Source organism: Mustela lutreola, chromosome 4 (genome assembly GCF_030435805.1).
Source record: "Mustela lutreola isolate mMusLut2 chromosome 4, mMusLut2.pri, whole genome shotgun sequence".
Lineage (NCBI taxonomy): Eukaryota > Metazoa > Chordata > Mammalia > Carnivora > Mustelidae > Mustela > Mustela lutreola.
In genome coordinates this window covers 115,567,555-115,591,116 of record NC_081293.1, presented here as the reverse complement: position 1 = coordinate 115,591,116, position 23,562 = coordinate 115,567,555, and the positions used below count along the sequence as shown (strand labels likewise).

Here is a 23,562-nt window from a genome sequence, read left to right as displayed (position 1 = left end):
TTGTACAGACTAGACTATTATTTCTCCTTAAATAATCATTAGAATTATTAGTGAAGGATATGGCTATTCAGGTTATCTACTTCTTGTATTGATAGTCTATGTTTTATAAGGAACTGGCCCTTTTCATTTAAATAATCAAATTTGTGGGCAAAGAATTGTTTATAATATTCTCCTTTATCCTTTTAAAGGCTGTGGGATCAGTGGTTATGCCTTTTCTTACAGTAATCTGTGTCTTCTCTCTCTTTCTTGGTTAGCTTGACTACAGGCTTATCAATTTTGCTAATCTCCCCCAGTGATTGAGAGATTTTTTTTTTCTGTTTCTTTCCCCTAGCTGCAGTGTGCCCTTAAAGATTATTGGGCTTGCTGCCTTTCCACCAGTGGCCAGTGGTTTATGTCTTTTTTTTTCATGGAGTTATAGGAAAGCAATATGTGAGGGAGGCTTCATGCCTTTCCACAGCAGCTGCTACTCCCTGCCCCAAGTTGGTGCGATGAAGAAGGATTTCTTCAGTCTCTCGTCCACCAATTCTGTGAACACTTGGCCAAGAGCTTGTGAATGTATGCAAATTCTCCTTGTGTCTGCAACTCCCAGGAATTTTATACTCAGCCCACACTGTCTTTAGTAATTTGTTAAAAATTTTAGCTGAATTCTTCTTACCAGCTTATATGACACTCAGCATCTGGCCCAGAATCTTACCAGCTTATATGACACTCAGATTCAGGTTCCATTTTTCTTTGATTTCAAGTCACCTCTCTTTCTTTAGATTTTAAGCTAGTTGGTGGCTCTGTACCTCCTTATTTGACGGGCTCATGAGAAGTCATGATTTTGCAGACTTTTTGTGATATAAGGTTAGGAATGCTCTCATTTTCTAAACAGAAGCTTAAAGTCCCTATATACAGTTTTTGGTCTAGCACACAGATTTTTTTTTAAAAGATTTTATTTATTAATTTGACAGACAGAGATCACAAGTAGGCAGAGAAGCAGGCAGAGAAAGAGAGGGAAAAGCAGGCTCCCTGCTGAGCAGGACCCTGGGATCATGACCTGAGCGGAAGGCAGAGGCTTTAACCCACTGAGCCACCCAGGCGCCCCCACACAGATGTTTTTCAATACCTATCAGGAAGAAGTATCACATGCATTTATCATTCACCTATGAGGGACAACTATAAACATTCATGATCTTACTCCAGAATTGTGCTAATTCTCCTGCTCTTGCAACATAGCCAATGGGCCCTGAAGCATCTGGATATCACATAGAACATAATATTGGTTTATTGTGTTGGGTAATATGGTATTAATTGGGCCAACCCAGCAAGAACTTGTAAGGAAGCTGGATGCCTCGGTATGTCAACATAAGTCCTTCATGTGCTGGATGGGAGATCCTCAAGATGATTCAGAAGTCTTCCACATCAGTGAAGTTTCAGGGAACTGATGGTGTTCTGGGATATCGTGTGACATCCCTTCCAAAGTAAATGGAAGCCAAAGTAAATGGCTCAGTTGGTTAAGCATCTGATTCTTGATCTCAGCTCAGGTCATAATTTCACAGTCGTGAGATTGAGCCCCACGTCAGGCTCTGTGCTGGGTGTGGAATCTGCTTAAGATTCTCTCCCTCCCTCTTCCTCTGCCCTTCCTCCCCAATTCTCCCTCTCAAAAAAAAAAAAAAAAAAAAGAGTAAATTTAAAGCTATCATACTTGTATCTTCCGTTGCTACCAAAGAAACACAATGCAATGCTTCTTCAGGTTCTGGGGGCAACGCAGACCATTTCTACCCATTTACCAGTGGCAGGAAGGGCTGCTATTTTTGAATGGGGAGCAGAGCAAGAAAGAGAATTATAGAGGATCTAGACTTCAGTAGAAGCAACCCTGTCTCCTGGGCCATACAACCCAGCATCCCATAATAGAGATCGGTGCGGATGTTGTATGGAACCTCTGGCAAGCTCCAATAGCTAAGTCCCTCTCAGGGCTCAAGCCAACAACTCTTGGTAGAAGGAGAGGAGCTCACCATGGGATCAGGTGTCCGATGAACTGTGTACTCTCAGACCCACCAATTCACATGCAGCTATGCATTTTACGATGGAAGTGATAAAATGGTGGTCAATCTCAAACAGGTCCAGAGAACATAGGAAAGCTGCGGGAACAAGTGGCCCGGGTCCACTATGGCATCAATGCCTCTCCCTCAGCTCACACCTATAGCTTCATGGGTGGTTTCCCCCATGATAAACTTGTGAAGAAAGCACAAGGCTGGTTTTGTTTCATGGATGGGTAAACTCTGTATGTGGGTGCCAAGTTAAAAACTGTGGTTGCACTAGAGCTCTACTCAGTGGAAGTGAAAGCTGCTAGCGAGCTGAAATCCTCCCAGTGGACAGTTTGAGTGGTAGCCCACTTCATGAGGAGTGAGAAGTAGCAACATGGAAGGTTCCAGTCAGACTCAGAGGCCCTAGTGAATGGCCTGAATGGTTCGTCAGAAGCCCACAAGTAACTAGACTAAAACAGTCAATGGAAAAGGCAGGTAGAGGGACATAGGAGAGTCAGCACAGACTGAGGAGCTTCTGCATCCACAGGTAGAGGAAACGCTGAATCACATTCAGGAATAGCAGAGAGTAAGATTATGCATGGGCCTAATGAATATCAATGGAGGGAGTGGAAAACAATCCAAGGAGCTGAGTTTAAACTGGAAGAGGCTGAGTTAATCTTGAATTGGCTAGTTAGTCTCTACAGTCACAGAAGTGAGGGCTCAAAAGCTAAGTGAATTTCAACATATATACACTGGGGTGCCTGGGTGACTCAATCAGTTAAGCTTCTGCCTTTGGCTCAGGTCATGATCTCAGTCAGGGTCCCCCGACTGAGCCCTGCATTGGGATCCCTGCTCAGCAGGGAGTCTTCTCCCTCTCCCCATGCCCCTCCTCCCTCCTCGTGCTTGCTCTCTCTTTCAAATAAATAAAATCTTTAAAAAAAATAAACAGAGAAACAGAGAGATAGGGCGAGGAAACAAGCATGTGATGCTTTTGGCTTGGGATTGTCACACCCAAGATGTGTCTGAATTCCTTGAATGGAGGAAAGAGGTTTGAAACTTAAATTCTCATGGCCACTTCTAAACAATTTTTTTTAAAGATTTTATTTATTTATTTGACAGACAGAGAACACAAGTAGGCAGAGAGGCAGGCAGAGAGAGAGAGAGGGAAGCAGGTTCCCCGATGAGCAGAGAGCCCGATGCAGGGCTCGATCCCAGGACCCTAGCATCATGACCCAAGCCGAAGGCAGAGGTTTTTACCCACTGAGCCACCCAGGTGTCCCTCTAACCAATTTTTAATGTCAGCTATCTTTGTGATTTCCACCTGGTGTCCTTTAAAAGAAGTTTACTCTAGTGTCAACCCATTAGTAGGAAACAGCTTCTTTTTGATGATCTCCAAAACATGGCTGTTGCATGCAACAGACTGTTACAGAAGTTTAAGGGTTGCACAAAATGGTCACAGCTTGAATTGTAAAGCAATAACTTAAAATTTCTCTTTGGCTGTATCACCTGTACAGTAGCCCAGCCTAAAGACTCCTTTTGTTTATCATCTTGCCCTGATCCTTGAGAGCAAAAATAATTTTTTTTTTTTTAAATGCAAAAGGGTTTAGCCATGTTTCTGTTGCCTTACTTCTTTCCATGAACTTCTTCCCAGAGTCTCATCCTCTGCTCTTTCTGCTGCTTCTTTCCTGTACTGGGCTCCTAGCTGCTCAAAATGTATTTTCTTCTCCAAGAGGCATTCTAGGGTCAGCAGCTCAGTGAATTCATCTTTTTCATCCAAACCATATCAGCATTAGAGATGATGATTGTGAATTGTCTATTACAGGTCCATCCATACAAATGTCCAGTTGGTATTCTTATAATCACACGGTTTTAACAGTGAAAAGCAAAAGAGGAAAAGAAAAATCAATCTCTGTCTCAAAGGTCAGTATATGTCTAATAACCCCGGTACTTTCATCTTCATCTTCCTTACTCAGGTAGGTGGCTCTGAATTATTGTGTGAGATGATGGAACCATATTTATAGTTTCAAATATTATACGGGCCTGACAGTTCCACTCTATTCTGCCTCCTATAAGTCTTGCTAATGAGCACCACTGGTCACAACTGCAATTAGGGAAAACCAAGATAAACCAACCCAGCATCTTTTTTTTTTTTTTTTAAGATTTATTTATTTGAGAGAGAGAAACAGGGAGAGCATGAGAGAGCATAAGCAGGGGGAAGCTACAGAGGGAGAGGGAGAAGCAGGCTCCCCGCTGAGCAAGAAGCTTGATGCGGGGCTCAATGCCAGGACCCTGGGATCATGACCTGAGCCAAATGCAGACACCTAATTGAGCCACCCAGGCACCGTAAACCAATCCAACATCTTGAGCCACAACTCCAAGCATGTCCCCTTTCAAGTGGGAGTCAGTGGTGGATTTATCATGATTAGAATAAAAAAAAATATATATATATAACAAAAGATGGATGGATATTTCCAGGAAAAAAAAATAGGTACTAATAACCAAATATTCCATACTTAGATCCATTTACAAGGAACTTTAGATATAATGCAGAAATTCTTCATATGATCTTATTTCTGATATGGAGAGAAAGTAAATGTGTAGTAATAGGAACAACTTTAAAACAATGGGCATTTGAGATTTAATTAGCATATTTAATCTATGAACTCAGTATTTAGAGGCCATTTTGTCCGGGCTGGGCACGGTATATGTTGTTATACTTAAACCTACGACCCACTTGTGACTTTCCTGTCATTTTCTTATTAATATTGCAATGACCATTTGAAATTTTAGGTTAAAAGTTAGCATGTGAAATTTCAGTATTTAAATAAAGGAAGCTGTAATTGTATCATGCATCCTACGGGAAGACACAGGGAAGGCTGACCAAAGGTTCCTTACAGTTTAGCAGCAACTCCGCCAAGAAGTCGGGGTTACCTTCCCAGGGGGTTTGAATGCTGCCTTGAAGGAGCTCAGCCAGTGAACCAGAAATTTTCTAACCCAGAAGAGGTGACCATATTTCCTTTATATACACATTTCCCCTATGTGCTTTCACTTGGACACTGACAACCCCCATGTTCACATCTCCAGCCTGGGTTTTTATCCTGAACTCCAGACATATCTACCTAACTGCCTCCATGACATCTCCTCTTAGATTCCTAATAGAAATTTCCAACTGATCACATCCACACTTGAACCCCTCATCTTTTCTCCCCTCCAAACTTCTACACGTTCGTGTCAAAAACCCTGGAGTCATCCTTGACTCTCTCCCAACTGATCTCCAATTACTTAGCAAGTCTTGCATATATTTCTTTCCTATTCTATCCTGCATCTGACAACTTCTCACCACCTCTGCTGTTAACACTCTTACCTGAGCCATGATTATCTCTCACTTGGATTATTTCGATAGCCTGCTATCCTGCTTCTCCTGCTTCTATGGCCTATTAACAGTGTAGCATTCAGTGATCCTTTTCAGAAACCTAAGCCAGATCATGTGACTCCCTGCTCAAGGCTCTCCCATCTCAGACAGAACAATAATAGGGTGCTTCAGTGCCCTGCCAGGCCACACGGGACGAGGTCATTACCTCTCTGCTCCCACCTCCCACCATAGGTGCCTTTGCTCCAACTACACTGGCCTCCTTGCAGCCAGGGCTCCCGTGCTGTGGAAGGCAGGGGAGACACCTGGCAGGAGTGGGAGGGCAACCAGCAGTCCCTCCCGCATAGATTCAGATTTTGAGAGGACATAAAGTATACTCCATCTGCGTTCCATAATGTTATTTTCAGTCTGTTATGTTTTGTGTAGTGATTTAAAGCATGTTGGCAAATTCTTTGCTACCCTTCCTATTAGGAGAGGTGGGGCGAATTCCCTTCCCTTTAAATATAAGCACGCCTTGATCACAAGGCGGCCAAAGTGACGACGCTAGGAAATGAGAAAATATACAGAGGGACGAGAGCGGTCAGCCAGTGTCTGTCTCCAGACAACAGGAGCCCACCTCCGTGCCGCCTTGACTCCTCTCAAACTGCTCCAGGAGCCGTGCCCTGCCCAAACTGCAGGAAAAGGAATGATTGTCGTTTTGAGGCTGTGAAGTTTGGAGTGGTTTGTTTTCCGGCAGTAGAGTAGCAGGAACGTCCCATTTCGTGTCTCTTGTGGTTCACGTGTGTACAAGGGAGCGTCTGCTTCACTGCCCTCCTCCTTCCATCCTTCAATTCCTCTTCTCTCTCTTCCTCTATTCTAGTGTTTCTTTTGTTCTCTTTCCCCTTTTAGTAACAGGATAAGCATTTTTAAAGAAGCGATTCTGTTAAAAGAGACCTATTGGTCATACATGTTTGAGAATTGGTTTTTGATGCTGTATCTTTTGAGATACTAACTTTTCATGATATTGATGTGGTTTCACACTTCAACTACTTGTATATAAATTATTTTTTTTTAAGATTTATGTATTTATTTGACAGAGAGAGAGAGAGAGAGAGAGATCACAAGTAGTCAGAGAGGCAGGCAGAGGGGGAGGGGGGAGCAGGCTCCTGGCTGAGCAGAGAGCCCGATGCGGGGCTCGATCCCAGGACCCTGAGATCATGACCCGAGCTGAAGGCAGAGGCTTTAACCCCCTGAGCCACCCAGGTGCCCCTATAAATTATTTTTTGAAAAACTGTTGTCACTCTTGGGACGCCTGGGTGGCTCAGTTGCTTAAGCGGCTGCCTTCGGCTCAGGTCATGATCCCAGTGTCTGGGATCGAGTCCCATATCAGAGTCCTTGCTCAGCAGGGAGCCTGCTTCTCCCTCTGCCACTGTCTGCCTGTGCTCACTCTCTCTCTTTCTCTCTGACAAATAAATAAATAAAATCTTAAAACAAAAACAAAAACCTGTTGTCACTCTAAACAGTTTTGGTGATGTTCTGATCTCAAGTCCCACTGAGCATACTTTACAGGTCTCCGTGAGCACCACTAGTCTCTTCGTGACCTGTCCTTTCTTTCCCAGTATAAAAGACACGATTATGGGTTTTCTTTAAATTATGAGAATATAGCAACCATAAGTAAATATACGCAACGGTGACTTACAGAGATAATATCTGAATGTTGCTAACTGCTGATTTTTACTTCTTCATGACTGCCTCCAATTTTTGCATTAACTTGTGTTCCTTTTATAATAGAGACAGATTCTCTCTATATAGCAGCATTATGAAAGACACGTTTGAAAGCATTTTCTCTTTGAGGGTGGAGGTCTTTTCACATTCTCTCCTTCTTAATTTCTTTCTGGTCTAACCTAGATCATAAATGAAATTCAGGCAACCAGCCCATGCTGCAGGGAGCTGTGGACAGGATCCTCTTCCATTCAACAGTTCCAAAATTTCATTCCTACCTCAGCTGGAGGTTTCTCTCATGGCCTTCCTATTCTTGTAGTCTAAGAAACTTTCTTTTTTACTGGCACATATTTCATTTCTCCCATATAACTTTTAGTTATAATATCACAATTAAAAAATGTAATTTCTTAGATCTACTTAATTCCTTTCTCTGTAGGTCACTTCAGCTTAATATTTTTACATTCAAAGGCATTCATAGCAGCTGCCTGTTTTATCCAAGACATGTGGCTCTTTTTCACGTCTTTCCACCCACTCGACGACAAGTCTTCAGTTAGTCAACGTTGTTCAATTAAAAAAAGACTGATGTAGTAGCAGAGGTTTCTATTTCAGCTTCCTTCCTCCTGGGTGTGTATGGGGTTGGTACATCTCAGTTCCTCTGAGGCTTTCTTCATTTCTAGCTGAATGAGTCCCATGAAGGATGGCGAAAACTTCGGTCTCAGAAATTCCAGGGCACACCTGAGCCACAGCAACACCTCTCTTATTGTGAGAGTCAGCCCAAAGTGATGAAATGTTTGGAACTAAGTTCTCCATAGAAGACAGACTCTAAGTGGGTCTGATTTTTCATTTTGGGACCAGATACTAAATGGGACTTAGCGCATGTCTCTTTCGCTGCCACTTCACATACTGGAGAGAATGGGGTGTATATGAACAGTGAAGTATTGTTACTTGAAAAAAATAAATTTAACCTGCAGTTCTGTGGTGGGCTAAACGGCAATAGCTATAGGCACTTTCTATGTATTTTCTTCAACTCACTTCCAAATGGTTTCTTCCTCACCATGTCAAGGACATGACTTTAAGAACTAAGACCTCTAACTCACTAAAAAGCCCCCTCTATTTTGATGACCTTTACATTTATACTTGACTGTAACTCAGATCTCAAACGTAGATGGAACTACCTACTTTACACTTCCACCTGATTAAGCATCTCAATGGCAACATGTTCAAATTGAACTCATTATCCTCCTCATCCCACAGATTTAGTTCTTCCGCCAAGATTTCCTGTCTCATGGAATAACTCTACCGATGCTCAGAGCACTGGTTGTCCAGGACAGACATTGACTCCTGTGACCACTGCTGTCTCTCCTTCCCCACCAACACAAAGCCGGGCACAGAGATAGTACTTAGTATTTTTTTTGGATGAATATTCGCAATATTTGTATGGAAAATGCCATTAAATTAGACTCTCAACTCCTTCAAAGACCAATGAAAAGGTTTGTGGTTCATCCAAAACCCCAGCAGATCTTCACTAAAGATCTCTAAAATCCAGACTCTTTCCTCATGCCAAAGCTACCACTATTTACTCAAACAGTTGAATGCCTTCTAAAATTCCCATCATTACTGTGCATCAACATGCAGTTAAATGAATGAATTGATTATAATTTTCTCTGCTCTACCAAATTTCTGCTTCTCATACTGTGCTTCATGAATGTGCCACTGCTGGAAAATGAACACTAACTGTGTATTCAGGGCACTTAATAGCAAATTTGAGTGAAATGTTGGTATCTTGATAGGAAAGAATTTTTTTGAGCTCTACTAAGCATTTTTGAAAGCAAAATGTGTCAGCAGACTGAAATTACATGCAAAATTATCTAAACTATTTACATATGATAGACAGTCCCACTTTGTAGCAGATGAAGCTTTCAAAATGTAGGGGATGAAGCTGAATAATATCAACCTCTGGTCTAATTACTTCCAAGTCTTTGCTCATGGCTAAAGGCATAAAGTGCAAACAATTATGACACACAAATAGTGGGAGTCTTGAGGTAGCACTGGAGGACACTATTATAGCCCTAATTGCACACACAGGGGCAGCTGCTGCCTTCCAGATACTATTTAGAGACTTAGGACTTAGGACTTTGTGTGACAAGGGATGCACTATCCCTGGACTTGGTGCATTACTTTTCTCTGCATAGTATGAGCAGTGGTGCACACCTTGAAGGGACTAAAGAGGCTGCTTCTGACGCCCATTTTCCATGCTCCAGACACCTTAATTACATTAAACAGTCGTGGGTTAACTAAATCCGTTGGAGGTAAACCACTCATTGCTCCACCATCCCACCTTTCTCTGATTTGGTCACTCTCAGCACATGCTTTTCACTATTGGACAAAATCTTGAAAAACAAATACTGAAAGCCGTGCATGAAAAAGAACCCAGTAGATAATCCTTCAATTTCAAAATAAAAATCCAAGGTCCTGTGTCCATTTGCATAATTCCAAAATCTGAAACGATACCTTAGGTGTGGTTGGGTAAGAGTACCTCTTTCCTTTCTAGTTGGAACATTTCTACATTCCCTCACTTACCTGCTTTCTAGGCCACAAATATTTCATGTTCGTAACAGCCAACATTTACTGAGCACTTACTATGCCAGGTAAGAACCTGAGAACCTTGGATCAGGTTTCTCAGCCTCAGCACTACTGACATTTTGAACGAGATAATTCTGTTGTGGGGCAGGCACATAAGGTGTTTAGCAGTACCCCATCCCTCCACACATCCCATAGCTGGGACCAAAATGTATCCAGAAATTGCTAAATATCACCTGGTGGGAAAAACTGCCCCCTGGCTGAGAATTATACTGCTTCCCATATATCAACTTACTTAATCTTCTAAACTACTCCAGGAGGTAAGTTCTACTCTCCACTGTACAGGTTTGAAAAGAGATGCACAGACAGATTCAACTTGCCTAAGGTCACACAGCTTGTAGACATATAGTTGATATTTGATCCAAGATAGTCTGACTCCAGAGCCCCAACTCCTCTAACTCTTAGCTAGAACCCTGACCCCTTTCTGACTTCAGGGCTTAATGAGCATAGGCTTGTTGGATCTGAATCCCTTCCAGAATTAATGAAAAGGAATTGCTTCAGCAATGAAGACTGACTGCAGAATTAAAACTAACTTGAAAGTAAGAGACAAGAGGGCATATGATTTCCACCTAACTAGGTATACACCTAAGTCACAGTAATTGAAAGAAAATATTTTTCAAATGGTCAACCATATATGAAAAAATCTAAAACCCCACAGCATGCAATCCTTCTTCTACCACCTAAATCATTTTTTAGATCTAGGTAGAATACTTGGGGAGCATAATTTGAGTGCCTCCTCTCTTTTTACAAATGATACACCAGAACGTTAATTGCATAACAAACAAAAATGATTTCCTGATTAATTTCAACATATTTCATATATTTTTATCATGTCTGGTGTTAGAAATTAAGATGTTTAAAGATTTTATGTATTTGGGGAGAGAGAGAGAGAGAGAACAAACACACGAGCTGGGGGAAGGATGGAGGAGTGGCAGAGGGGGAGGAAAAGAATTTCAAGCAGACTCCCACTGAGTGGGAAGGCCAAGGAAAGGCTAAATCCCAGGACCCTGAGATCATGACGTGAGCTAAAATCATGACCTAAGCCACCCAGGTACCCTTAAGATGTTTATAAACTATATATTTATAAACTATATTTATAATTAGGGTTGAAAAAAGTTACATTCTTTTCCTATGATGAGAACTTTAAAGATTACTCTTATAGAAACTTTTCAATATGCAACACAGTATTATTGACTGTGGTTACCATGCTGCATAATATCACTTCCATGACTTATTTGTTTTATAACTGGAAGTTTGTACCTCTTGACTTTCTTTACCCATTTCACCCCCTACCCACCACACTGAATGACCTTCCCTGGTGGCAGCCATCATGATGCTCTCTGTATCTAGGAGTTTGGTTTCACTTTTGTCATTTCTATTTCACATATAACTGAAATCAGAGTATTTGTCTTGCTCTAATTTCACTTCATGTAACATCCTCAAGGCCTGTACACACAGCTGCAAATTGCAAGATTTCATCCTTTTTTATGACTAAATAGTACTCCACTACATATATGTACCACATCTTTATCCGTTCATCCATCGATGGACACTTGGGTTGCTTCCATATCCTGGCTACTGGAAATAATGCAGTGAACACACTGGTACATCTACCTTTTCAAATTAGTTTTTCACTTTCTTCAGATAAATTGCCAGAAGTAGAATTGCTGGATCATATGGTGGCTCTATTTTTAATTTTTTGAGGAAACTCCATATGGCTTTCCACAGTGGCTGCACCAATTTCCATTCCCAAGGCATCTCCTCTCTTAATGGAAATAGCTGGCCCATCAGCCAGCCGTAATTCTCACCATTAGATTCCTTCTTGTAATTGGAGATTCCTTTCTTCCCATTACAGAATTCATTTGCAGATGACCCTTGTTAAAATGCTAATACCCATATTAAGCTCTGTTAGCCTTCATTTAAATAAATTAATCAAATTAGTTAGTGAGTCATTTAGCAAGCCATTAGAAAGGGAATTACAAACAGATAAGTTCTTATGGTCCAGTCAGGAGCAGGGAAAATCTGGTTACAAGGTCTCCTGCAGGGAAGCCACACATGGGCCTGGTGGCACCTGGTGTGGCAGGACGGGACAGGCAAGGTCCTGGGCAGGGGACAGGTGGTCAGCAGGCATGGAGAATTACTTCCATTACAAAGTACACTGTACTTTGTCTCCTTTCCGTCCCTCATTTGGCGATCTCTTCTCCTTCTGACATTCCAGAGTTTTTCCCTCAAAATGCAGATTGGTCCCAGCCTATCCAAGAAGGCTGCACAGCAGACCTGCCACTTCATAGCCAACTATGAGGGGCTGAAAACTCCCCCAAGTGGCATTGCTCCTCATTGAATCTGCTACCCACACTGCTTTCCACTTTAATGACACTTGGATTTTTACAGGCAGGAAACCTAAGCCTGAAATCACAACACACATGGCTTTCCCCTGGTTCTGGTTTCTCCAAACATCTTCTGGAACACAAAATTTCACCGCCTTCAGTGGGGCAAGAGTTGTAGGGTGAGGGCGGATGCCATCCTTTGGGAGGCAAACAGGAAGTCCATTTAGTCATTACCTCTAAACAAATGCAAGCTCACAACTGCTTGTCTTCCTTGATCCAGAATGTGGCAGACAATAACTACACGAAAAGGCTTCCTACCTGGCAGTGTATGTTGGGAGAATTTTTCTTCAAAAAAGGAATGAAAGAATAAAATGCCCCTGACATGTAAACTAGGCTCTGTAATTAAGCACTTTAAATCTGCTGAGAACAATTTTTAGTATTCAACTGCTAATGGAACTCTTCTTCAAAAATATGAAAAGAAAACCAGACCCAAGGTTCATAACCGATATAACAGGAAAACATTTTATTGTGGAACTCTTAAAGGCCAATGATTAAAAAAGGAAAAGAAAACTATCAGGCAGATTAAAAAGCTAAGCTGGGTGGTTAATTGCAAGAGTGACCAGAAAAATCGCACACGAGCATACCACAGATATGAAGCAGGCTTAGAGATGGAAAGCTGGCCTATATCTGATCAAACTACCTTGTGGTTGTGAGAAAATCACGGTGAGGAATAAGCATACACAAGCTTGGATTTTTTTTTAAAAAATCAACTTCTATTTATTATATTTTGCAACTATGATCTTTTAAAACGGTGGCCTTAGGAAAATCTGCTTTGGCAAGCAACTGCAGAGGCTCCTGTGGAGAGGAAGTGAAAAGACTGGGCTTATATACAAGGGCTGCTGGCACGTTCAAAGCGCAGGGGATAGTTCACAGAGCAAAATGTAGTCCTAAGTAAATGGGTTTCAGGCAATTTCAGTGTTAAGATAACATCATTAAGAGTAGAACAGATTGTGCTCAAACCCTGCTGTTTATAATTAACACGTTGCTTCCAAATACTCCAGGGTCCCTGGTAAATAGTCTTCTGCTCACATCCACCCAGACCAATCAGAGTATTTTCATCAGATTCCATGCTGGGCCAGCACCTGTCTGGACAAATCCAATAGAGCCAAAGAACTCCTCTCCCTGGCCAGCTAAGTAGTTGGATGAACACAGCTTGGCTTAGTCATTGTCACAGTGTCCATATGGCTTTGAAGCTTGTTTTCACAAGAAATCATACAAGTATTTTATTATGTCAAAGTTCACCGTCCTATAAACAAAAATAGATAATATGTTAGCATCCTCACCCCCTAGACTGCTCAGCTTTGTTTGTGTGGTTCTGGGAAGCACATGCAAAATAATTTACAACCAATGCTAACCAATTCTATAGTGCTATCAAAAGCACCATAATAGGAATGGAATTAATTTTATAAAATGTCACTTGGAACAAAGTTTCTTTAAAAAGTTTCCTTTTTTTCTCCCATGCATAAAGTTTGCTTTTCTGAAAAAAAGGAAACAAAGTTAGAACTATTCAACATTCTGTATTTTAATTATACTACAGAAAGTTTAGATTTCATTTGAAAGCTATTTGTTTGTCTAATAACCAGAGTAAAGTAATTAGAGATGCAAAAGTATTTAAATCTTCTCTGCTTCTGAACACTGTTTATCTTCCCAAACACCTGTTTTATCATTATATAATGTATAGCTCATCCATCCTTGTTCGTAGCTTTCATTCTTTTCAGTCTTCTAACACTGGGTGACCTGTATGTGTATTGTAACTAAATCTGTATGATCCAAGAATACGATACAACAAACAGACGATGTGGATGTATATTTTTGTACTCTGATGGCAGGCAGAATAAAATAGCAGAGAGACAGAGACATATAATTATTCTTCTTTCTCCAAACTCATTCTTCACTATAAATATTCAGACTTGGAGGTTTATTATTTGAATAAATGGTCAAAATAATTAGTCATAATGATCTAGCAATAAGTATAAAATTAAAGCCTTAAAGTATTCAATTCTGCAAAAATAATCATCCATGGGAGAACAGTCTTTTAAAGATTCACTAATTGCACACTCTTATTTATTAAACCATCATCAATTAATGTTTTTGTCTATCATTTTGTAATACACGTTCTAAAAAAGTTTCTAAGCAAATGACTGACATATCAAATATTGTTTAAAATGTGGATTAGGGAACTATGGATACTGCTTATGAAAACACATTTAAAAATAGCTCCAGTGAGATGCTCTGGCTATTGTGGTGCCTAATGTAGGACCAAAGAATACCTTACTGTTTCATACCTTACTGCCTCTGAAGAATAATAAACCTTTCCAAGTGGTATAAAACACTTCGGAGACAATCTTGTTGTCATTAAGAGTAACAGAATAACTGAAAACAAGTATTAAAATAAAATTCTCAAGCATAAAGACATAAAATATGTGGTTATTACCTCATCATCTATTTTAATGTTCTGCTTTCGTTCAATTCTAGGACCTCCCCAAAATACTGGCAACAAGGTACCACAAGGCATTTTTTTAAAAATAAAATCGTAAGAAGTACAAACTTCCAGTTGGACAAAATTACCAAAAAACATAAATCATAATGGTCCAAAAGATCTTTTTTTAGAGGATCTTAGAAGGAAATGGATGTAAGAAGCTATTTCTAACCACAGGCAGAAAGGGAAGGGGAATGTGTGTGTTTCTCCAGGGATATATGCCCACCATAACTTTGGGTCTTAAGGTTATAAACCTAAAGTAACAAGATAATGTGGACTTCATGTTAAATCTTATTATTTTGGGCTTTGGGGTTTTCTTGACATTGTGTGGGGAAAAAAATTTAGAAGCAGCTAAGATGAAAACATTTACATTCCAAAACTACAGGATTAGAAGCTATTATTTGATAGAATGGGAGACAGTCATACAAAATGACCAATACAACGACACACCTACAATACTAAGGAGGAAAAAGGAGAACAGAATTACAACTCAGTAGTGACAGCACAGGAAAAGCGTTGGTATCACGGACTAGGACCAGAAGAAAACATGAACAAATGAAATACTGTGATTTGTTAGTGGTGGGGCTCCTCGATTCTACTCAGTCTAGTTGGGTAACTTTAGTAGTTTCTGCGATAAAGTTTTCTTTGGTAGAACAAATGGACCGATGGAAAAACACTACACTCTTTAAGTGTCTTTTATTAGACACTTAAAGAATCTATAAAAGTTTCACTATGTTCCCTTTCTCTGCTTTGCCACTAGAAAATACTCAAGCAAACTAAATGATACCATTAAGATTTTTGGATTTTTTTCAAGACAGTCAATTATTCAGGAATTGGATATATAAGATCATTCCTTTAAGAAACATTTACTGCCCAACATGTATGAATGTCTTTATCATCCCTCCATCCCCCAGTGTAAACAGGTGACTTGCCAACTGGTCCCCACAAATATTATTTTAAAACAAGGTAGAATTTGAAAGAATAACCACAAGGAAAACATCAAAAATTATGTCACACATTCCAAAGATAACTTTGTGCTTTATAGGACGCAGAGATAGACAATTTACTGTAAACAACACTTTAAATTTCTACAAAGAGAATTATGTGCTACATAAGTACTTTCCTCTGGCTTTTCACGGCTTCAGATGCATATTAAATTTATATAAATATGATGTTAAGGTTTTGGATAGTTTTTATATAATATAGGAGATTCTTAGAACTAAAATGAATCATTTTCTAAACTAAGCATATAGAAAAAATAGGATAAACACAAATAATATCAGTGACAATTTGCCTAGGAGTAATTAATTCTTAAATCAGAATTCAGAATACTTTAAATACAAGTTAGTTAAATGAAATGCCTAAATATTTAAGATTTAATTTTGCTTTTATCCTTTGATTACACTTTATCAATTCTTTCACTACACTGAAATACTTTTTTTCTCACAGGATACTACTTTATTTCCTTTTACTTTTGTGGGCAGTTTGAGTTATTTTTTAGTTTGGTTCCACTGACAACTTGCAACCAGAAAACTTTAAGCAATCTTCTTATGTTGGCATAAGTTCTTTCTTAACTGTGTAAGAAAGAAACTTTAAACTACCATTCATATTAACAACAACCCAAGGACAATTATTTAATAAGTTTCTCATCATTTTTCTTCTTCCATATTCTAACTCCATATTTTGTGCTTCCTTTAAAGCCTCCCACTGCTTCTCTGTCCAAACCTTTCCCCTGTTCCCTTGGTCAGTAAATTTCTCTACGTCCTTTACCTCTTCCATGAATGTTTTTTTTTTCCTCTTCTGGGCTTACTGTAATCTGGCTACCTCTGAAGGACCTTGTCTCCTCTCCAGCTCTTTCTAATGATTAAAGTCCAGGCAGTCCTTTGGGTAGGGTTGGTGTCCTGGTGCAAAAAGCTCTGCTCCTCTGACACTTGGTTCATTCCGCTCACCACCTTGTGTCCCCCTGCCACTATGTCTTAGTCACTGACTCATGCCGCAACCCAGTTTGGTCTTCCTCTCCATCCTAAGCTCTGCATAGTGACCTCATTGCATATGCGTCTTTCTTAACTCCAATGCCTTCTTTATCTCATGATCATACTCAGAAATAATCTACCTCTAATAACATAAATTCAGGCATGCTATCCTCTGATCCCCAAGCTCTTTCTCTAAGCTACCTGGAACACCTTGACAAAACCAGTTCACAAGCTCCCTCACTTACTTGTGACCTACAAATACTTATTGAGTATTATGTGCTAGGCATTGAACTACTGGCCCTCTGCTGGCTTTATTTCCTTCCTTCCCTTCCTAACTTAGACTCCATGGTCCATCACTTCAAGCACTCACTTGCTAGCATCCACCAAATTTACCTGGCAAAACCTCAGTCCTAAGTGATTTCAACAATATCCCTTTGCTATCCCAGTACTTAGCACATGGAATGCTATTATAGAAGATCTTAAGTTCCACAGATTGGTGTCACTGTAAATTCAAGGTCAGGAATTTTAAATGGGCCCTCAGTACTCCCAGCAAGTTCCTTCTCCTCATGGCACCTTCTTCTATTCCCCACAGCAGTTATTTCAAATACCCATATTCCTCTCGAACTGCTATTGCTTCTGTCCTTATTCTCAGTTTTGTCTCCCTGTTTATTTTTTAAAAATATGTTATTTATTTATTTGACAAAGAAAGAGATCACAAGAAGGGGGAGTGGCAGCCAGAAGGAGAGAGAGAAGCAGGCTTCCCACCAAACAAGAACCCTAATGTGGCGCTTAATCTCAGAACCTGGGGATCATGACCTGAGCCGAAGGCAAATGCTTAGCTGACTGAGCCACCCAGGTGCCCCTTTGTCTTGCCATTTAGAGGCAAAGTAGAAGACATCAGAATTTCCTCAACTTATTGCCACCAAACTTCCAAACTCAGCTCCATCTGAATCCACTTTTTCCTCATGTTATAATGCAAAAAGAGCCCCCTCTTTCATCTGGGACTATTTCTTTCAACTCACGTTTCTAAAATCCCATATTGATATACCATTTCAGACTTTAATCTCTCTGTCCTCTGTATCATTAATTCTCCTCTATCACCCTTTTCCCATCAGCATTTAAATACATTCAAATTTTTAAATAATAATAACCCTCCCATAGCTCCACGACCGCTTTAGTAGGTAATAATCCTCTCTTCCTTTTCACAGCAAAAAGAATCCTAGAATACAGGCTCATGAGGATAAGATATAAATCTGTTTTACTTGTTGCTATATTCCCAAAGCCTAGCACAGTGATCATAATGGGCAACACAACAAATATTAAGTGAACAAATGAATTAGAAACATTCTATCTGCTGCATCAATTTTCTCATAAATACTATTTAAATATGCTATAATCTGACTTCTAAACCACTATATTCCTGTAAGTATTCCTGATAAAGTTACAAATGATTGTTTTTTTGTTTTAAGATTTTATTTATTTATTTGACAGAGATCACAAGTAGGCAGAGAGGCAGGCAGAGAAAGAGAGAGGAGGAAGCAGGCTCCCTGATGAGCAGAAAGCCCGATGTTGGGCTTGATCCCAGGATCCTGAGATCATGACCTGAGCCGAAGGCAGATGCTTAACTGACTGAGCCACCCAGGTGCCCCCTACAAATGACTGCTTCATCATTAAATCAGATGGACTCTGATTTCTTGGCATCAGTTTGTCAGTTTTGACCATCACTCCCCTCCCTTAGGTTTTCCTACTTTTCTTGTGTATGTAACTCCATATATAACTGCTTAACCCACTTAAGCCTGTATCAACAGTATTTTTCTGTTTTTATCCTTCCAAAGTATGATTTTTTAATAACTGTGTAGTATTTTTTTTAATTAGAATTTACAATAAATTATTGATCCATTCCCTTGTTTTGGGCATTTAGGCTGTGTCCTCTGATCTAATCATTCATTCTCTACCACAGGAGTCTGAAACTAGACATACCTACCTCTTCTTTGCTAAGTATCCTTGCAATCTCTTATTTCCACCACACCTTTATTTGGAATGAAACTCTGTCTCCTTAGCTCCCTTCTTGTTGCTGCCCCAAAGGACAAGCTCACAATGAATGGTTCCCCATCATCTGAAGTTTTACTGCTAATCACTATAGGAAAACATGAACTATTTATATATTTAGCAGGTTTAAAGCATTGTTTAAGTTTAGTAACGGCAGTAACTGGCACAAATACAGTCTCTGTTTTGAGCTTCACAGACTTAAACGCTGCAGAAAGATGAACTCTAATTATTAAGTAAATAATTAAAACTATGATAAGTATCAGAGGAAAACAATGAGACCTGTATACTTGTATACCTGTATACTGTGATTAGAGTGGGGAGGGATGATGGTGGTCATGGTATGTTTAGGAATGCTTCTTTTCATTTAAATTGAAATGTATAGGTTATGTGGTGGTTAGCTAGATAAAAGAGAGGAGGTGATGGAAAGTGCTGCATTTGCAAAGCTGGGAAGCAGAATGGTGAATATGAAGAAATAAAAACAGCCAGCAAGTTAAAATGCAAATACCTAGGGAAGCAGTGTGTGTACCAGATGTGGCTGGGCAACATAATGATATTGCAGGGGCCAGATCACTGGGGCCTTGTAAGCTACATTAAAGATTTTTGTTTTTTTTAAATCCCAAGAGTCATAGGAAATTACTGAAGACTTTTTTTTGGGGGGGAGGGACGTATAATGGACGTATAATGTTATATTATTTTCAGGAGCAAAACATCAACATATTGATTCCACAATTCTATACATTAGTCTGGGCTCACACAATACATGTAGTCACCATCTGTCACCAAACAACATTACCCCAATCTTATTGACTACATTTCTTATTCTGTATTTTTTATCTCCATGAATTATTTATTTTGTAACTGGAAGTTTGTACCTTTTAATCCCCTTCATCTATTTCACCTATCTCCCCACCTATTTCTCCCCTGGCAACCACGAATTTGTTGTCTGCATTTAAAGAGTTTGTTTTTTAGATTCTACATATAAGTGAAATCATAGAGGATTTGTCTTTCTCAGCCCGACTTACTTCCCTTAGCATGGTATCTTCTAGATCCTCCCACCATGTTGCAAATAGCAAGATCTCATCCCTTTTATATGACTGAGTAATAGTCCAATGCATATATGTACCACATCTTTATCCATTCATCTACCAAAAGACATGTGGGTTCCTTCCATATCTTGGCTATTGAAAATAATGCTGCAATAAACACAGAGGTGCATATATCTTATCAAATTAGTGGGGGCTTTTTATCATAAGGAGTTAATATCCAAATATATAAAGAACCTACACCACTCAACATTACACACACAAAAAAAATCTAAACCAATTAAAAAAGAGGATTAAAAGAAATTTAAAAATTAACAGAGGACATGAAGAGACACTTCTGCAAAAAAAAAGATGCTCAGTCACCATCATTGAATCATCAGAGAAATGCACATCAAAACCACAATGAGATTATCTCCTCACACCAGTCAGAATGGCTAGTATCAAGAAATAACAGGTGTTGGTGAGGATGGGGAGAAAAGAAAACCGTTGTGTACTGCTGGTAGGAATATAAGTTGGTATAGCCCCTGTGGAAAACAGTATAGAGGTGCCTCAAAAAATTAAAAATAGGAATACCGTATGATCCAGTAATTCCACTATTCTGTATGTACCCCAAAAAACAGAAACACTAACTCAGAAAGATATACTGCAGACTTTTAAGTAGGAGGGTGCCATTAAATTTGTATAATTTCATTCTGGCTATAGTGTGGACAAGTTATAAAGGGTAAGAGCGGACAGAAGATAGGTCAGGAGGCTACTAGAGACGAGATGGTGGTGGCCTGGTCTACAGAGGTAACCGTACAAAGTAAAAGTAAAAAGTGAATGAATTTGAGGTCTACAGGAGGGACTTTGTAGTCAACAGGACTAATGCTTGGACACTGCAAGTGTGGGAGAGAGAAATGTGAAGAATGACTCCCAGGTCTGAGGCCTGTACGACGTGGCAGACTGCAGTGTTAACCACTGAAACAGGCAACACGAGAGGAAAGCTGAATCATTCTTTTTTTGTTGGCAGGCAGAAGTCAAGGTTAGAATTCCAGAGTTCAGTTTTGGAAATGTATTGATTTAGCTGAAAAACAACTAATAAAGGTCAAGAACATTAGAATTAAAGGTCTGGCCTTTAAAAACTGAGGAGTTATTAATATGGAGATGGTTGTTTAAGTCATGGGTATAGCTAAAACTGCCTAAGGGAGAAGTACAATAGGAACAGAGAAAAGAGCCAGGTCTCAAGGACCAGCTACATTTAAAGGTCGGGTGGAAAGGAAAAACTGGCCAAAGAACCTTAGAAAAAATAGCTAAGGCAAGGGGAAAATCAGAAGACTGGAATCATGGGCTTTAAGAAAAGCGTTTTAAGGAGAGTGATCATCAGTGTTAGATGCCACTGAGAAGACAAACAGCCTGAGAACATTTCAAAAAGCTCCTGGGGAAGACGGAGGAGATAAAATTCAGATCACAGGTGGAAGAGAGACTGCCCACCTACTGAAAAAGGAAAGAGAGAAGATGAACACCAATGTAGGTAACTGAAGGAGTTCTCAACTGATGGTTACAATTTCGTTCTGTAAAACAGGTGAATGCTGAACAGAGTAAACTGGAAAAGAGTCAAGAATCTAGGTTAAAAAGAACGCTGTGAAGCATGTGCTCTATTCTTCAATACATGAGGTGGGATGGGTGGGAGGCTGGTAAAAGATAAACAAGTATAAAGAAAATGTAGAAACAGAGCCAGACTGCACAAGGCCCAAAGAAGTCCACATTTCACAATAACTTGGGGGCACGGGCAATCTGGAAGTGGCAACAAGAAAGAAGGGTGGCACTTAAGGAGCACCCAACCATGAGAGCTTGGTGCATGAGAAAATAAGTAGCTACCATTAGAGGTAACTCCAGGGGAAGGAATATCCCCACATAAGAATCAGGTTTTCATTAAGGCAACAAGGAAGACTATTAGAAGCAGGATACGGGAGGAACAGAAAGAAAGAAGGGAAAGTTTTATGAGCAGAAAAAGAACACAAAATATCATGGGGATGAGGAAGTGGAAGAGGGAAGATGTGGGAGGAGGGAGGTGGTTATTCTTTGGACACTGCCCAAGGAAGGCAAGGAAGAGAGAATAAAGTAACAAAGCAAGTTACAGAGATCCCAGGTTCTATGACAGAATCCGAGGTCTGTAAGTCCTGCTCCCTTCTTAGGTGGTAAATGGAAGCACACTTCTCTGGGTGTGTTTAGTATCACTGATGCTATGAATCAAGTTCCTGTTTGGTTCACTGTATATTCATCATACTGGGCATTCATAAGCCTCTGTCCTGAACATGTTTATGTTGGGGCACAACCCAACATTCAGACAAAATCCCTGAAATAAGTACGCTTCATTCAAAAGTTATGTCTTTGACAGAGGCTTGTGCATACAGAGTTTTTAAAATCATTGTTTAGAAAAAGAAAGGTACTGCCTTACGGTCACACTGAATACACCCCAAGTTTCTGTTCAACTTCTTCTGGGTAAAAGTTTGCCCAGTTTTGCCACGACAACACGACAACATTTTAAAACCCTCATTTCAAGTTTTAGAGTCTACATGGCATCAAAATATCTCAAATACCTCCATTATAGTATCACAGAGCTTTTTCCTCTGCAAAGGAGACATCAGGGCAGAGGACACCAACCTGTGGACTTTAGAACGTTAGGAAGCTATCAACCTCATTTTTTGAAGTTATAATTTTAAAAATTTTTGAAGTTATAATTTTGAAATGCATGTAAATATCTTCAATATTAATTTGAAGAATATTAAAATTGAGTCTTCATTATTTAAAAGGGTTGGGAAAGCACTGTCTTACGGACTGTCTTGTTCCACCCACCATTCTACACGCACATTGCCTCTTCTACTACATGGTCTAACAGACTGCTGCTATCCAGCTGCAACCATGAGATGAGGTCATTTATTCATATAAATGGCTGGAACATTTTTCATAACAGTAAGTAGACCTCTCTGTGAGGAAACTCATTACATTTTAGACAGCTCTCATTTTGACAGACATAATTTTTTCCCTAGAACTTCTAATGTTCTAGAATTATTCAGAAGTAAACTCATCCACTTTGTACATGAAAGCCCCTGAAATACTAGAGATGGTTACTGTAACCTCCCTAGAACTTAACTCTCATACCCTGTCCCTCAGTGAGGGAGGTGACATGATTCTTCACTCTACCATTCTCTTCTTGCCCCTTCTTGGCATGTGCCCATCTGTCAATGCCCCTTTTAAAATGCCAAGCACAGAACAGCACACCAGATTTGTTCTGCCTGTGGGAATACAGCGCAGACCTATTATATCCCCTGAATGAGACACCAGGAGCATTAAAATCTTAGGACTTAAGCCAGGTCTCTCCCACCTTGTTTTAGGACATTTGAGTTTTTTGTAGTCAACTGTCCATTAAATCCTACCGTGCTTCTATGGGACCATTATCCCAGTCTTTTAAGGTCTTTCAGAACCTTCATTTTTGCCATCTAACAGATTAGCTACTTCTCCCAATTTTATGTCATTTGTAAATTGATGAGAGGGTTCATACTACAGTGAAACTTATTCATTCTTGGCATTTAAATGATCTTCTCTTGCTTAACTGACTAATGATGCTACATTAGGAAGAACATTAATTTTTATATTTAGTATATCATTTACATAATTCAAGACATTTTACATTAACGATTATTCTCTGCTTACCTAGCAATGGCTCTGATGAAATCTAGAGATACTGTGCATTTGTACTTTGGTCCATCAAGCTGATCGTCATGGCCAACCAGGGTTAATAGCTGAAGGGTCACTAGAGAGGTAATCTAACAATAAGAAAACATTTTTATGAGCTATTTTGATGAGATTACATGATACCCTCATTTCTAAAACATTTTTATATGTAGTTCCTTTGATAGAGATACATAACT

At 39.7% G+C, this 23,562-nt stretch overlaps 1 protein-coding gene across 7 annotated transcripts in view; it reads right to left on the bottom strand.

The window, feature by feature from the left end:
• Positions 1 to 2,917: 2,917 nt before the first annotated feature.
• Positions 2,918 to 23,562, bottom strand: part of ORC5 (origin recognition complex subunit 5) — a 101,394-nt gene continuing 80,749 nt past the window's right edge. For 2 of the 7 annotated variants that reach the window (XM_059170882.1, XM_059170879.1), the window contains 2 exons: positions 23,345 to 23,457; positions 12,549 to 13,353 (listed from right to left, as the gene is read on the bottom strand). In XM_059170882.1, coding sequence (XP_059026865.1) covers positions 13,308 to 13,353; positions 23,345 to 23,457 — 159 coding nt within the window. In that variant the 3' untranslated portion in view covers positions 12,549 to 13,307. Of the gene's footprint in view, positions 3,862 to 12,548; positions 13,354 to 23,344; positions 23,458 to 23,562 lie in introns of those variants that run through there. The other 5 variants (XM_059170887.1, XM_059170883.1, XM_059170880.1 and 2 more) reach the window with 4 other exon arrangements.